The 14,782-nt window shown below is 50.7% G+C and overlaps 1 protein-coding gene across 1 annotated transcript; it reads right to left on the bottom strand.

Moving 5' to 3' along the window:
* Positions 1-1,131: 1,131 nt before the first annotated feature.
* Otop3 (otopetrin 3) lies at positions 1,132-14,381 on the bottom strand. The gene is made up of 7 exons (XM_008831444.3): positions 14,304-14,381; positions 10,114-10,530; positions 9,880-10,016; positions 9,312-9,370; positions 8,942-9,060; positions 2,357-3,171; positions 1,132-1,542 (listed from the first exon to the last, which is right to left on the bottom strand). Exons 1-7 carry the CDS (start codon positions 14,320-14,322, stop codon positions 1,372-1,374), a joined length of 1,737 nt encoding a protein of 578 aa, XP_008829666.1. The 5' UTR covers positions 14,323-14,381; the 3' UTR covers positions 1,132-1,371.
* Positions 14,382-14,782: the final 401 nt, after the last annotated feature.

Consider the following 14,782-nt stretch of genomic DNA (forward strand, 5'->3'; position numbering starts at 1 on the left):
TGGGCCTTGCCCTGGGCATGTTTGCTCTGGGCTTAGAGAGATGGATGAACTGTCAGTGCTGTCTGTTCACTTACCTTCCTGTCACACCCAGTGGCTCAGAGGACCAGGCAGGCCTGGGCACTGGGCAGGCAGAAACCACAGTGACCACCCATAGTTACCCAGTTGCAAAAAAAGCACCTGAGACTGTATTCTGAGAGGCAGTGCTGGCAAATGGTGGAGGTCAGGGCTTCACAGACCAGACCCATCTCTTCTTTGCTCTTTCCATGGATCAGACAGAGAATGACTGGTTTAGACCCCTCCTGGCTGAGGAACGGGACCATCTTGCTTGAGAGGTCTGTCCTTCCCATTACATCTGGAGTGGCAGTTCTTTTCCCAGGAACAAATGCCACAAAAGCCAAATGGAATCGATCAAACAAACAGGCTTTATGGCAGCAGGAGAAAGCTGTTGAGCCCTGCCTGGCAGCTAATTAATGAGCTCATTAGGAGACAGGGTGTGTGTAGGGGGAAGGGGCAGGGCTGCTGACAGAGTTTGGAGGCATGGATTCTGAACTTTCCAGGAGGCACTCTGAACCTCCAGGATGTCCAGGGCCAAGCTGGGACCATGCATGCCCCCTACAGCAGGAGTCAGCCCCTCTCTAGCCTCCAGACTCTGTGATTTCATACCGATTGGCACAGAGAGTAGCCCTTGCCAGTCTCCTGGGTTGTGCCTTTGGCTGTGCTGGCTGTAGTGATGTGGTTCATTGTAGGCTTGTGCCTGCATCTGCCTGTTGGTGTCTGAAGCTCAGTTTCCAAGCCCTGGCCTTGGCCTTTTTTTAAAAAAAATTATTATTTATATTTTATGTGTATGCGTGTATTGCCTGCATGTGGGTTAAGTGCACTGTGTCATGCAATGCCCCCAGAAGACAGAAGAGGCTGTCGGATCCCCTGGCACTGGAGTTACGGACAGTTCTTAGCTGCCATGTGGGCGCTGGGATTGGAACCCGGGTCTTCTGCAAGAACAGCCAGTGTTCTTAACTGCTGAGCCATCTCTTCAGCCCTGACCTTGTCTTTTTAAAGAAATAATTTATTTTTATTTTGTACGTGTGTTTTGCCTGCATATATGTAAGTGTACCGTGTGTGCAATGCCTGGGAGGCCAGAAGGGTGTCAGATCCCCTGGAACTGGAGTTAATTAGCTGCCATGTGGGTTCTGCTGCCCTTGGTCTTGAGCTCCAGGCAGTACCCTCTCCTTTCAGTCAGGCTGAGGGAAGGTAGCTTTGGGAGCCCCAGGCAGGTTTCTGCTCTTCTTGACATGATGTATCTGCTCAGGTACTCCAGGCTTCCTTCTCGGCCTTGACACTTTGGGAGTTGTGTTGTGGTTGGGTTCCCTGCACTCAGGCCACCAGGTAGACCTCCACCAGCCCCCCAACAGAGTGCATGCGGTAGAAGACCCCTAGAGGCAGGCCAAAGTTGACGATGGTAAACCAGGTTCGGTAGCCATAGAAATCCCTTTCCAGCCCGTTCTCAAACTCTGGGTGTATGCCAAATGCGGGCATCATCCACAGCTGGAAGGAGAGAGGAGGCTGCTGAGTAAGGGAGGCACTATCCTGCATCCCAAGATGTTCGGCTTAGGAGAGGCAGACCCAGAACCTGCAGTTCCTTCAGCGTTGACCCCACTCCACCATCCTTAGGCTTTGAGAGCAACTTCTTCCCCATTTCCAGTGTCTTCCACACCCCTGCCACAGAGGACTTTGGATACCTTCTTGACTAGTCTGAAGCCAGGCTCAGCCCCAGATGGATCACAGCCCTCCCCTGTCCCTAGCTGCTCCCACAGGGCAGGAACTTCCAGCCAGCAACCCATGCTACCAAGCTGGGCTGCTGTGCCCTGAACTCAGGCCTTACTGTATTTGTTTGTTCCAATCACCTCTGTTCCCTTGTGCCTTCTTATGCCAATCCTGCCCATTCCTCAAGACCCAGATCAACCTTCCTGAAGCCTGCACTGGTCTACACATCTTCCTCTGAGCTCTGATGAAGTTTAGAGCCAATTTACTGACTCTTCTCTGCCTGGACTAGAAGTTTCACATCTGGAATGTATTTTCAGTGTTTTTAGGGGTTCGGGGTCAAAACCCCTGTGTTCTCCCAGATTGCCATTTACAGGCTGTAGGGTCTTAGACTGACCAACCTAAGAGCTGCCTGAGAGGGGACAGTAATTGTTCCTGTTGTATGGAGATACTGTGAGGATTCGAGGCGGTATGGGGATATATTGTATGGACAGGTGGGCCTGTGACTAATTGGAAAGAGGCAAGTAACTTTGATCCATCCCTTCCTGGCTGGCACACCCCACCCCTGTGCCCTGTCAGTCCCTGCCCAACCACTCACTGTGATATTGCAGAGGATGAGGAAGAGAGAGATCTCCTTGAGCATCCTCCGCTTCCAGTTGAGATGACTGTAGGAGTGGATATAGGCCCTGGAAGCCCGCCGCAGGTCCTGGCCCAGCTCCAGCAGGGAGCCCCTGCGATACAGCTCAGCCTCCTGCTTCCCCACTGTGTCCTCAGGCGTGGGTTCCCAGAGTGGGCGGCGGTGCAGTCCCTCGATGATGAAGAGGTTCTGGGTGATATGCTGCAGGATGAGCAGCAGTGAGTAGGCCAGAATGAGCTGGTTGAGTAGCTCGTGGGGCCGAGTGGCCACGATGGCCACTATGGAGAAGTAGGCAATTCCCATCTGACCCAGTGCAGCGCCCATCAGCAGCACCACATCCAGGCTTCGGGTGGGGTTCTTGAGCGTGTCCAGTTCTCTCTCCTCCAGCCCATGGATGGCCGTGCCTGCCAGGCATGCCAGGCTCATAGTGGGCAGGATGGCCACGTAGAAAGCATAGTAGAGGGTAAAGTACTGGCGGCCGATGTCAGGGCCACTTGCCTCGATCTGGAAGAGCACGAAGACGCACACACCACCCACCAGCGCCAGCAGGCCCAGCAGTGGCCCGAAGATGGCCCCGTGCAGGCGGAAGGGTGGTCTGTTGGGGTGGACACCTGAGTGGGCTACCAAGCGGCGGCCCACATTCTTCCACATGACAAAGAGAACTGCACAGCAGATGAGGCAGTATTCAGTGCTGAAGGGGTAGAGCATCAAGTAGCCCTTCCGGAAGACCTCGCACACAGTGGCATTGAGGCATAGGCAGGTGTTGGTCTCGTTACCTGGGGGGTGGGGGGAAGGGCAGCAGGAAGAGATAGTAGATCAAGTCCTGCTCTGAGGAACCTAGCAGCAACAACCACTCTCACCCCTATCCTAGATACGCTGGAATCGGAAGGAACCCCCCCATCCCTCCGGTGGCTCTTTTGACAGATGTGGGAACATCTGAGGCCAAGACAGAAATTGGAAATCACAAAATGATCAGTCTTTTACAAAGGGATTCAGGTGCCAAGCTTATATAATGTATTGAAAGCATGCTGTCCCCACAAACTGCTTGCTGGGCCAGGTAAACCCATAATTTGCAATAAGAGATCTGGCTGCTGCACTTGGATGCAGTCAGCAGCCTCAGCAGCATACACTGGGCTAATCAGAAGTCAGCTCCTCAAGATGAAGGTTTTTTCATTTAAAGGCTCTGTGGTAGAGCACTTGCTTAGCATAAGGTCCTGAGTTTGAGCCCCAACACTGCAAAACAAACACACACTTAGCCAAACTGGGCATAATGGCTCATAGCACTATACTCCCAGCACTTGGGAAGCTTGAGACAAGGGGATCTGGAATTCAAGATCACCTTAAGCTATACAGTCAGTTTGAGACCAGCTTGGGCTACATGTATGTAAGTGTACCATGTGCATACAATGCCCATGGAAGCCAGAAAAAGGAGTTGGATCCCCTGGAACTGGCGTTATGGAGAGTTGTGAGCTGCCATGTAGGTACTGGGAACTGAACCTGGGTCCTCCACAAGGGTAGCCAGTGTTCTTAACTGCTGAGGCATTTTTCCAGCACAAGCTGCTTTTCACATGGTGTTACTGGGACATGTAGGTACCCAAAATGCTTGACCTGAATCTAAGTAAGATGCCAGGGTACACGTCCAGATTCTAGGAAGAGCAGGGGAGAGGGAACAAGTTAAATGCTACCATGAGGAAGCAACTGACAAGCCTTAGGGTCATTAGGAAAAAGGAGACCAAGGATCTTAGCCAGAGTGCCAGGCAGCACACTTGGAATCCCAGAACTTGGGAGACTGAGGCAGGAGGATCACAAGTTTGATGCCAGCCTGAGCTACATAATTGGACTCAGTCTCTCGAATAAACAAGAGCTGAGCTGGGTATTGGGATGCATGCCTTTAATCCTAGTATTTGGGAGCCAGAGGCAGCCAGATCTCTGTGAGTTCCAGGCTAGCCAGGGCCACATAGTGAGACCCTGTCTCAAAAAACCAAAAACTAAAACCAAACAAACAAAAAAGACACTGTCTTTGAAAAACAAAAAAAATGCAGAAGAACTGGGGATGTAGCTCTATGGTAGAGCACTTGCTTAGTATAGGGCCCTGAGTCTGAGCTCCAACACAGCAAAAAACCAAAAACAAACACTTAGTCAAATTGGGTATAGTAGCTCTTGCCTATAATCTCACACTTGGGAAATGGTGGCAGGAGGATCAAGAATTCAAGGTCATCCTAGGCTACACAGTGAGTTTTGAGACCAGCCTGGGCTACATGAAACCTTGTCTCAAAAAAAAAAAAAAAGCAAACAAAAAGAAATAGAACCAGTCTATCATTTATAGTAAAAAATAAAAGGGAGGGGCACTTCTGGGAAAAAAAAAAAACTTAACCAAATATATTGTGTATTTGTTTTGTATTTGTGCGTGTGCATGTGTGTGTAGTATATACATGTGTGCACAGGTGTCCTTGCCTATGAACATGCATGTGTGGAGGCCAGAGGCGGATGCTGAGATGTCTTCCTCAATCACATCTCACCCTATGTTTTTGAGACAGGTTTCTCAATGAACCTGGATCTCACCATTTTGGCTAGACTGGCTGATGGACAAGTCCCCAGGATCTCCATGTCCCATTCCCCAGGGCTTCAGTTACAAATACACACCTGGGCTTGATTTTGTTTGTTTGTTTGTTTGTTTTTTGGTCTTACTGAAAAGGGTCTCCCAGGGTAGCCACAGCTGGCCTGGAACTCACTATCTAGATCAGGCTGGTCTTGAACTCACAGAGATCAGCTTGCCTCTGCCTCCTGAGTGCTGGGATTAAAGGTGTGGGTCACCACACCCAGCTTCTCCTTCTTCTTTTTTTTTTTTAATCATTGGCTGCTTGGGATTCAAACTCAGTCCTCATGCTTCATGTCAGGAGCTTTGCCCACTGAGCATCTCCCCACCACCTATGCGCTGTTTTAACCAGCCTTCTGAAAAAATAACAAACAAAAAATTTTCTGGGCTAATTGGAGAAAGTAGAGATTGATTTGGAGGTTTGCCGTGATCTTAAGCAATTTTGTTAGCAACTATAGCAGTGTGTGATAATGAAGGGAATACATTTATTTATTTATTTTTATTTTATGTGTATAAGTGAATTGTCTGTGTGTGTGTAAGTGCACCCGTGTCATGCAATGCCTGCGGAGGTCAGAAGAAGGCGTTGGATTCCCCTGGAACTGGAGTTATGCATGGTTGTTAGCTGCCACATGTGTGATGGGAATTGAACCCAGGTCCTCTGTAAGAGCAGTCAGTGCTCTTAACTGGTGAGCCATCTCTCCAGCCCCGGGAATACATAGAATACATTTATTTTTAAAGAGATGATTCCTGAAATGTTTTGAAATAAAATGCCATCATTTCTGTAATTTATTTTCAGTACTGTGGTTAAAAAAAAGTATTAAGACAAGTGTGGCAAAATGCTAATTATTGCACTGTGGAGATGACTGTGTCCTGTTGTGAGCTTCCACAGCCTTTATTTTTTTATTTTGACATAGGGTCTCACTAAGTTTCCCAGACTGGCTTTGAACTCACTCTGTAGCCCAGGCAGTCCTTGAACTTGTGATCCTCCTGCCTCAAACTCCTCAGTAGCTGAGACTACAGGTCTGTGCCACTAGGCCCAGCTGATGGATGTCCCATTCTTCAACTCATCTGTATGTTTGGGTTGATTTATTTATTTATTTATTTATTTTGGTTTTCTGAGACAGGGTCTCCCCATAGTGGGGCTGGTTTGGAACTCACTATGTAGACCAGGCTGGCCTTGAACTCACAAAGATTCGCCTGCCTCTGCCTCCCAAGTGTTGGGATTAGAGGTGTGTGCCATCACACCTGGCAGGGTTGATTTTTTTTTTTTAATTAAGGTGTTTGGGGCTGGAAAGATGCCTCAGAGGTTAAGAGCACTCTTGCAGGGGGCCTGGGTTGAGTACACACCATCCACATGGTGGTTAACAATGGTCTGTAACTCCAGTAGGGGATTCAATGCCCTCTTCTGACCTCTGTGGGCACTGCATGACATGGATGCACTTGCACACATAAAATACATACACATAATAGTAATAAATAAAATTATTATTTTTGTCTTTTTGAAGCAGGGTCTCCCTGTAGCCCCAGCTGTCCTGAAACTCACTATGTAGACCAGGCTGGCCTTGAACTCCCAGAGATCTGCCTGCCTCTGCCTCCTAAGTGCTGGGACCACAGGCATGCACCACCATGCCTGGCATAAATAAAATATTTTTAAAAGTGAAAATGTTTAGAATGAATTAATGGTGTGTGTGTGTGTGTGTGTGTGTGTGTGTGTGTGGAGATCAGACAACTACTTTTGGAGTGTTTCTCTCCTTCTACCGTGGATTCTGGGAACCAGTTGCCGGGCTTGCGTGGCGAGTGCCTTTTCCCACTGAGCCATCTCACCTGCCCTTTTTTTTGCCTTGTTTTTTGGGGTCTTTTTTGTTATTTTGTCTTTTTTTTTTTTGGACCTGAGGACTGAACCCAGGGCCTGTACTTGCTAGGCAAGCGCTCTACCACTGAGCTAAATTCCCAAACCCTCACCTGCCCTTTTTTAAAACAGTAATAAAACATTGGAGCTGTGGATATAGCTTAGTGGGAGAGTGCTTGTACCTTAGCACACACACACACGCACACACACACACACAAATCTTCATGATGTCACTTAATCAAACCTCTCTTTGTAGCTTTTGTGCAAAGTGTAAAGTGTAAGCAGAGTAAAGGAACAACTCAGCACACGGGTGTGCTGTGATTCATGTCCTGGGTGTGTGAGAGCTGGTGCACATGGGTCATGATGCAACTTGTGGGCGGGGTGGGGTTGGGGCAGACATACAGGTGTGGCTGAATCCCACAGACTGCAAGCTTCTTCTATGGATTTATGGGATGTTGCTTCAAGACAGACTGTACAGGCTGAGGATTATAATGGGAAAATCCAGGGAGAATTTTCTGACCACAAGTCTCCTCTTCCTCCTGATATGTTTCGGTATTAAAATTGCATTACAGAAGCATTCCTTTTAGCCCCAAAGGATTTCTAGCCTCTTATAAGTAAAATGCAAATACCATGGGTGGGGTGCATTCCTGAAAGACTTCCCAGTGACCTAGGCAGCCAGGATTCATGGCTGGCCTGCTGGCAGCCACATGGCTGCTGGGAGTAAGGCGTCAGACATCAGTCCCTGATGGAGTATGAAGGGGATGATTGGAACATTGAACTTTGTGTGTGTGTGTGTTTGTGTGCACATGCAGTGTGAACCATGTGTTTAGAGGCCAAAGAACAGCCTCAGGTGTTGTGTCTCAGTTTTCTGCCCTTCCTTCTTTCCGTCTTTTCTTCCTTCCGTCTTTCTAATGTTTGGTTTGTTTGTTTTGAGACAAGGTCTCCCTGTAGCCCCAGCTGGCCTGAAACTCGATATGTAGACCAGGCTGGCCTTGATCTCATAGATATCTGCCTACCTCTGCCTCCCAAGTGTTGGGATTAAAGGTCTACACCACTGTGCCCAGCTCTTTTTTTCTTTTTATTAAAAATATTTTATTTTTTAAAATAAATAAAAAGTACTCAGTGGTTAGGAGCACTGACTGCTCCTGCAGAGGACCCGGGTTCGAGTCCCAGCACCCACATGGCAGCTATGAACCATCCTTAACTCCAGTTCCAGGGGACTCCAACACCCTCTTCTGACCCCCGCGGCATTGCAGGACATGGGTACACTCACGTACACACAGGCAATACACTCATACACATAAAATAAAAATTATTAAAATATATTAAAAACATTTTTTATTGAGCCAGGCATGGTGGCTCATGCCTTTAATCCCAGCAGTTGGGAGGCAGAGGAAGGTGGATCTCTGTGAGTTCAAGGCCAGCCTGGTCTACGTAGTGAATTCCAGGCCAGTTGGGACTATAGGCAGACCCTGTTTCAAAAAAAAAAAAAATTTTTATCTATTATTTTTTATTTTATGTGTATAAATGTATTGCCTGCATGTGCACCAGTGTTGTACAATACTCATGGAGGTCAGAAGAAGGTGTCAGATCCTCTGGAAATGGAGTTATGAACAGTTGTCAGCTGCCATGTGGATGCTGGGAATTGAACCTGGGTCCTCTGTAACAGATAGTTGTGAGCCACCATGTGGGTGCTGGGAACTAAACCCAGGTCCTCTACAAGAGTAGCAAGTATTCTTAACTTTGGAGCTATCTCTCCAGCCCTTCCACCTTGTTTTTTGAGACAGTTTCTCACTGGCCTGGAACTCACCAATTAGGCTAGGCTGACTAGGCAGTGAGCCCCAGGGATTCACCTGTCTCTGCCTCTCTAGTGCAGGGATTACAAGAACGTGCCATCATGCCTGACTTTCTTATATCGGCTCCTGGGGATCAAACTTGGGTCCTTGTGCTTGTGTGGCAAGCACTTTACTGAAAGAACCATCTCCACAGTTCCACTGTTTAACAAAGATCTGGCCTTCACTTGGCTCCCAACTCTATAATTCTGTGTGTCTCCTTGGTTTGAGGGAATGTGTGATGGGGGAAGGTCTTGTACCCTCTGTACCTGAGAATTTCTCCACGAGGGCGTTGAGCTCAGCCTCGATCTCACGGTGCATGGAGTCATTGGTCACAGCCAAAACCCATAGCAGCAGGTTTGTGGCCAGGGTCAGCATGAGGCCACACCTGGAGGAAGGGTCATACAGTGCTCACACAGCCTGACTGGCTCCCAGGGTCCCGATTCTCACCATCCACCGCCCACTGGGATGACCACTCAGTCCCAGAGCCAGATCTCATGTGGCCTTAGGAGTCTAGGGGTCCTAGGAGTTATCTGGGATGCATCCCATATTAACCTACAACTGCAGGCCCCCTGTCTTGGGAAACCGGGGTGGTGGTAAAAAGAGTGCCAGGAGGCACCAGAGGGAGGGAAACCTTACCTGGTAAAGTTGGTCTGCACCTGAATGCAGTCCTTACAGTGTTTGCAAAGCACCCAGGTCTGAAAGAGATAGGGTCTTGAGCCTGGGGGCTGATGGGAGTGGTGGAGCTGTGGTGCATAAACCTCAGTCACTTGTGTGGATTTGCAATGGAAGACCAAGTAAAGAAGCCTGGATTGGAATCCTGGCTCTGCCACTTCCTTGTTGTGTGGTATTGGGTCAGTGGTAAAACATCTCAGCTCTTTAGCTGGCTCAGCTGTGAAAAAGAGCTGCTTGGGGGCAGGGAGGTCATACCTACTCGAGGGGAGAAGTGAAGGTGGTGTAAACATGGCATAAGACCTGGCACGCGGTAGAGACTCAACAGAGAGAGAAGTATAGCTAGCTCTCGGGGGTAGTGTTTGGGTGTATGCAGGTGCATATAGGCAGATGTATTTATAGGTGTCTACATTTGGGAGACAGGCATGTGGAGATGCATGTGTGTGGATGTGGATGTGGTGTGTGTATACACTCTTGGGCAATTGCTTATGTGACTGGTTTTGGTATAGGTTGGGTAATGTGAGAGGCTCATTACCTGGACACTCATGAACACAATTTCGATGGCTGGGAAGACAAGTTCCACTTCTGACTTGCAGTGGCTGTGGCTCACGTCATAGCCAATGCGGAACACATTCAGGCAGATGGTACAGCTGCCGAAGAGCACCAGGGAGCCTGGTAGGGCCGGGATGGGTATGTGGGCATAGACACCTGCTCCTGAGCTGGATATCCCTCCCCAGGCCTCTCCATCCACCCAGCACCCAAAACTCACCCCGCACCCAAATGGGTCCAGCATGAGGGTCACGGTACAGCACTGCATGGGGCCGCCGTGTGGTGCCCGCCACATAGTACAGGAGCCAGAACAGGGAGAGAGCTTTCAGGGCGGCCAGCAGGATCCACACGTCACCCAGAGTGACAGCCACATTGTTGAAGATCGTGCTGCAGATGAAGGCCCCACCCAGGAACACCACATTGAGTGCCAGGAGCCCTGAGAAGAGTTGCCCCGCCTTCTGGGCCTGCCGGTCTCGCCTAAGCAGCATGGAGAAATGCTGACCCAGCCAGGACTTCCGCTTGGGTGGGCAGGGGAGCCCTGTGTGCTCCGTTCCAATGTCCGCTCGCAACACATAGGCAGGAGCTGCTTCTGTTGCCTGTGTTTCTGGAGAAGGTGTGGGCACAGCCTCAGCAGGAGCTGGAGAGGGAGAGAGAATTAAAAGGTTGGCTGCCAAGTGGACTTGGCTTGGATTCCATCCTTGCCCCTAACTGCTGTGTGATGAGGGCTTGCTATGCGACCTTTCTGATTAGGACATTGGAGCTTCCCCATCTACCCTACAGAACCCAAGGAGATGGAAACAGACCAGGATACATGGAAGATGTTCATGCTGCTCGTGAATACAAGAGATTATTTTGACTGGATTGAGGACCACCTCTCCCTCCTCCCACATGACTGGGCCACTCCACTTCTCAACTCTGTGCCTGTGCCTGAAGTGGGTTAATGAAGTCCATCCAGGCAGTTAGGGCATCTGCATACTGCCCTGCCACTGGGCAATTTCCAGAGTGGAAAAGACTGGTTGATTTATAATGTCTGCCATATGCATGAGATAGGTCATGATCGGCATGAATTCCATGCCCTTAACTTTGACTGCACTAACATCTGTTTGCCCCAACTCCATACCTAGCTGGCCCATGGATGCCTAGCATAACCCGGGGACACTACCTTTGACTCTCCTCTTTCCATAAATGTCTCTTGCCACTTCCTCACTCATCCCAACCTTTCACTTAGGCCAACCACTGTCACCACTTGCTTTGGTTGAATATCGGACCACCCAATGTTTGCAGCTCCAAGTCTAGCATACTGCCCCTCTGGGACACTTTGGGTGCTCCTTCTTCTCAGTAGGTCTGAGCTACAGCAAGGTGGGGTTCCATTGCTTATGTGTGCTCCCCTGCTCAGATGACCCAGGAGTTCCCAGAATGCCCTTGCTACCCAGGCATTCTGAGTGCATACTGCCCCCTCTATAACATTCTGATGCTCATTAGCTCAGGGAATGTTTCTTTTTCTTTTTTGTTTTTTTTTGAGACAGAGTCTTCCTGTAGTGCCAGCTGGCCTGGAACTCACTATGTAGACCAGGATGGCTTTGAACTCACAGCAAGTGCTGGGATTAAAGGTGTGTGCCACCATGCCTGGCAAGCTCAGGGAATGTTTCTGTGTCTATGTCTCCTGGCACAAAACTGGGCTTCATTTTTCCTTCTCTTTGAGCTGTGTATCCTTCCAGACCCCAAGCCTAACCATTCCACACTGCTTTTAATCTCTCCCCCTTCCTCCTTTCCTCCCTCTCTCCCTCCTCTTCCTCTCCTTGGTCTTGCTCTGTAGCCCAGGCTGGCCTTGAACTATCAATTTTCCTGCCTCTGCTTTCTGAGTACTGCAATTACAGATGTGCACCACCATACCTGCCTGGCTTCTTAGATTTTTTTTCCCCCACCTCTACTAATACCCTGGAGCCCCTCTGATCTTGCCTGTTTTGGTCTCTCTGTCCATGATGACTGTTCCCCATGCAGAGTCCTGCAAAGACATCCATTGCCCTCAATATAAAGTCCAAGGCTTGTGAGGCCTTTCCAAGTGAAACAAGACAGCATGTGTTGGCTGCGTGCACACAGTGCTCAAGGCAGGGTGGCTGCTGCTGTTGCTTCCGGGCCTGGCCTCCACTTACCTCCTCCCAGCATGGCCTCAGGCCCCAGTGCCTTCCCTGTGGGCTGTAGCATCCTACTGCAGTTCAGAGTGCCCTCTACTCTTGCTCACCTCCCTGTCTTTGCCCACATCCCAACCTTTGCCTACAGTGTCTACCCCTCTTCGTACTTCTGGACTCATCTCTGCTAGGTGGCCTTCGCTGATCCCTCCATCCAGGATGAGGGTTCTTTCTTGCCTCTTCTGATGATTGTATCATCCAGCATGCTTTAGTTTCATTAGCTGTGCTTTGCTCTACCCCTCAAGACTCCATCAGGACCTCACCAGGAGACCCTCATCACACTGGTCCTAACTGCAGCCTCTCTGGGCCCCACGTACACCCTGAGTAATGCTGATCCCTTCTGTTGTTCTCTCCTAGAACAAGCTGAGAACCCAAACTTGGGTCCCTTTTTTAAGGTTTTGTAAGTGAGTTTCTCCCTTTGCCCAGTCTATGCTGTCACTATTGGATCAATTCTACCCTCTTTCCTGTCCAGCTCCTCTGACTACACTCTGGCCACCTGTTCCCCGTGTCCATTCAAACCCAGGTAGAGGACTCCATGCTTCACTTGTGGTCTCCTGCCTCTCCCAGCTCTCTCAGAGCCAGCCGTTCCTTCTGCTTCACCTGCCAGTTCCCACCTAGCCTCTTAACAGGGAAGCCCTCTTTCTGCCCAAGCAGATGTGTGGTTACCTTGCTGAATGGCTCCTCTCTGTAGAGCATGAGTGTACACCATCAGGCATGCTGTGGTGTGGTGGGCTCCCCTTGAGGTCTGGGGCTCCTCCAGGGCAGAGACCAACTCCTGTTTGACTCACATTTCCAAACCTAGTACAGTCTTTACACTCACCCAATGTTTGCCAGAAGTCTGGCAGTTTCTGGAAAAAATTTCAGCACTACAGCTGTGGACAGAGACCCTGCCCGTTAACCCTTTCCATCCTGGAGCCAGGACGCTTTTCAGATGGTTGTCTTTCCCTCTCAGGCTCTGACACCCAGGTTGAGCAAGGTGAGGCTCCTGGGGACACCTCCCTGCTCCCTTTCTGCAAGCCCTGGTGGCTCCACCTCACCTTTCCCACAACTCACCCTTTCCCCACCTCCTACAATCAAGAGCCCAGATAGTATTTAACACCTTTGTGATTGGACAACCTGCTTAGGTTCTGTTCCTCAGTATCCTCACCTGTGAAATGAATGTACAATGATGGAACAGCAATGCCTAGTGTTCAATCTGCCCCCCACCCCCAGGGCCTTGTGTATCCTAGGCAAGCACCACTGAGCTGAGCTACATCTGCAGTCCAACAAGTTCTGGAATAAAGAAGGAATTACTGCATGATACCTACGTCAGGATTTTTATCAGAATTTAGTGATCTGATACACCAAACATGCTGATCAGTGCCTGGCTAGTTATCTGCAGATTTCTCTACAGTGCTTTCCAGATCTTAGAGAGATCTGGAGGGCTGAGGTTATTCAGAGCTGATTTTCTGCTCAGACTGCAGGCCTGGGGGGCAGGGACCCTGGAGGTCACGTTCCAGGTCCTCTCCTTTTAGGGTTCCCCTCCTGGTTTGCCCCCTGCTCCACTCCCGTGGTTCAGCACTCCACCAGCGGTTAAAAGGGACTGTTAGGGGAGCAAACGTGGTTCACCTCCGGGCAGGGTGCTGGGATGAGCATCAATAGGGGTCCTGGATGAAGGATAGAATCAGTGTGCTTGGAACGGACAAGAACCTGGCCATCCCTTGGCACGCCTCTCGGCGCGACGCCAGTCCAAGGGAGGTCCCAGACACCAAACTGGTTTATGGGTCGCGCTCAGAGGCGGGCATGGAAAGCCGAAGAGCGGTCAGGGCGCGGCGCAGGGCCATGAGCGCAGGACCAGCTCGGGAGGAGGATGTCTGGCCCTGGCACAGAGGCTCCGAGATTTCCTTCCGAGCCACACAAGGGACTGCAGGGCCAGGGGCAACAAGTCTAGGCGGCCCCAACCCCATATATAACCAAATCCAGGTTCAGTCTTGGGCTTCCTCTTTCGATTGTGGGGATCGGTGAAGCCGGGGGGAAAAGAGGTGGGCGCAGAGCCAGAGTTGGGGTGAGGGAGCCAGACTCGGGTCACCCCAGTCACGCCACACTCTCTCCAATTCCTGCAGCCCCTAGTTGATGAACTCCTCGGATTTGGAGGAGTGAGTGTCCGGCTGGGCTTCCGGGGGAAGGTCCAGCCGGCTGTCCCAGGGTGCGCGGGGTCCCAGCTGGACCCTGGGAGTCTTACCTGACTTCTGCGCAGCCATCGCTGCCGGCTCACCACCGACTGGGGCGCAGCGCGGATCCTCGGTGCAAGTGAGGTCCCAGGTGCGCTGGGGCCGACGCCCCCGACGCCCTTTCCCCCGCCGGACTACGCAGCCGCCGCTCGGGCTCCGCGGCCCATCGATTTTTCTGTTGACTTTGGGAATCTCATTAATCCCTCGTTAATTACCCCGCCGGGGGCTCGGGCGCAGACCCAGCAGCCAATGCCGAGGCGACTGGGCGGGGCGAGGGGCGGGGCCCGCTCCAGGCCTCTGGGTCCAGGTTGGGGCAGCCAGGTCGGTGGCTAGCAGCCGCCCTCGTGGTGGTTGGAGTGGGGTGCATGGTCCTCTGGCTGGCAGGAGAGAGCTTGCAGGGTTCAGGACATTCTAGCTTGTGGCAGCCAAGCTGGGAGTAAGGGGACCCTCTCCTTCCCAAGTCAGGGTCGCCTATTTCATATATATATAT

This window comes from Nannospalax galili, unplaced genomic scaffold, assembly GCF_000622305.1.
Source record: "Nannospalax galili isolate Female #2095 unplaced genomic scaffold, S.galili_v1.0 scaffold634, whole genome shotgun sequence".
NCBI classification, from domain to species: Eukaryota; Metazoa; Chordata; class Mammalia; order Rodentia; family Spalacidae; genus Nannospalax; species Nannospalax galili.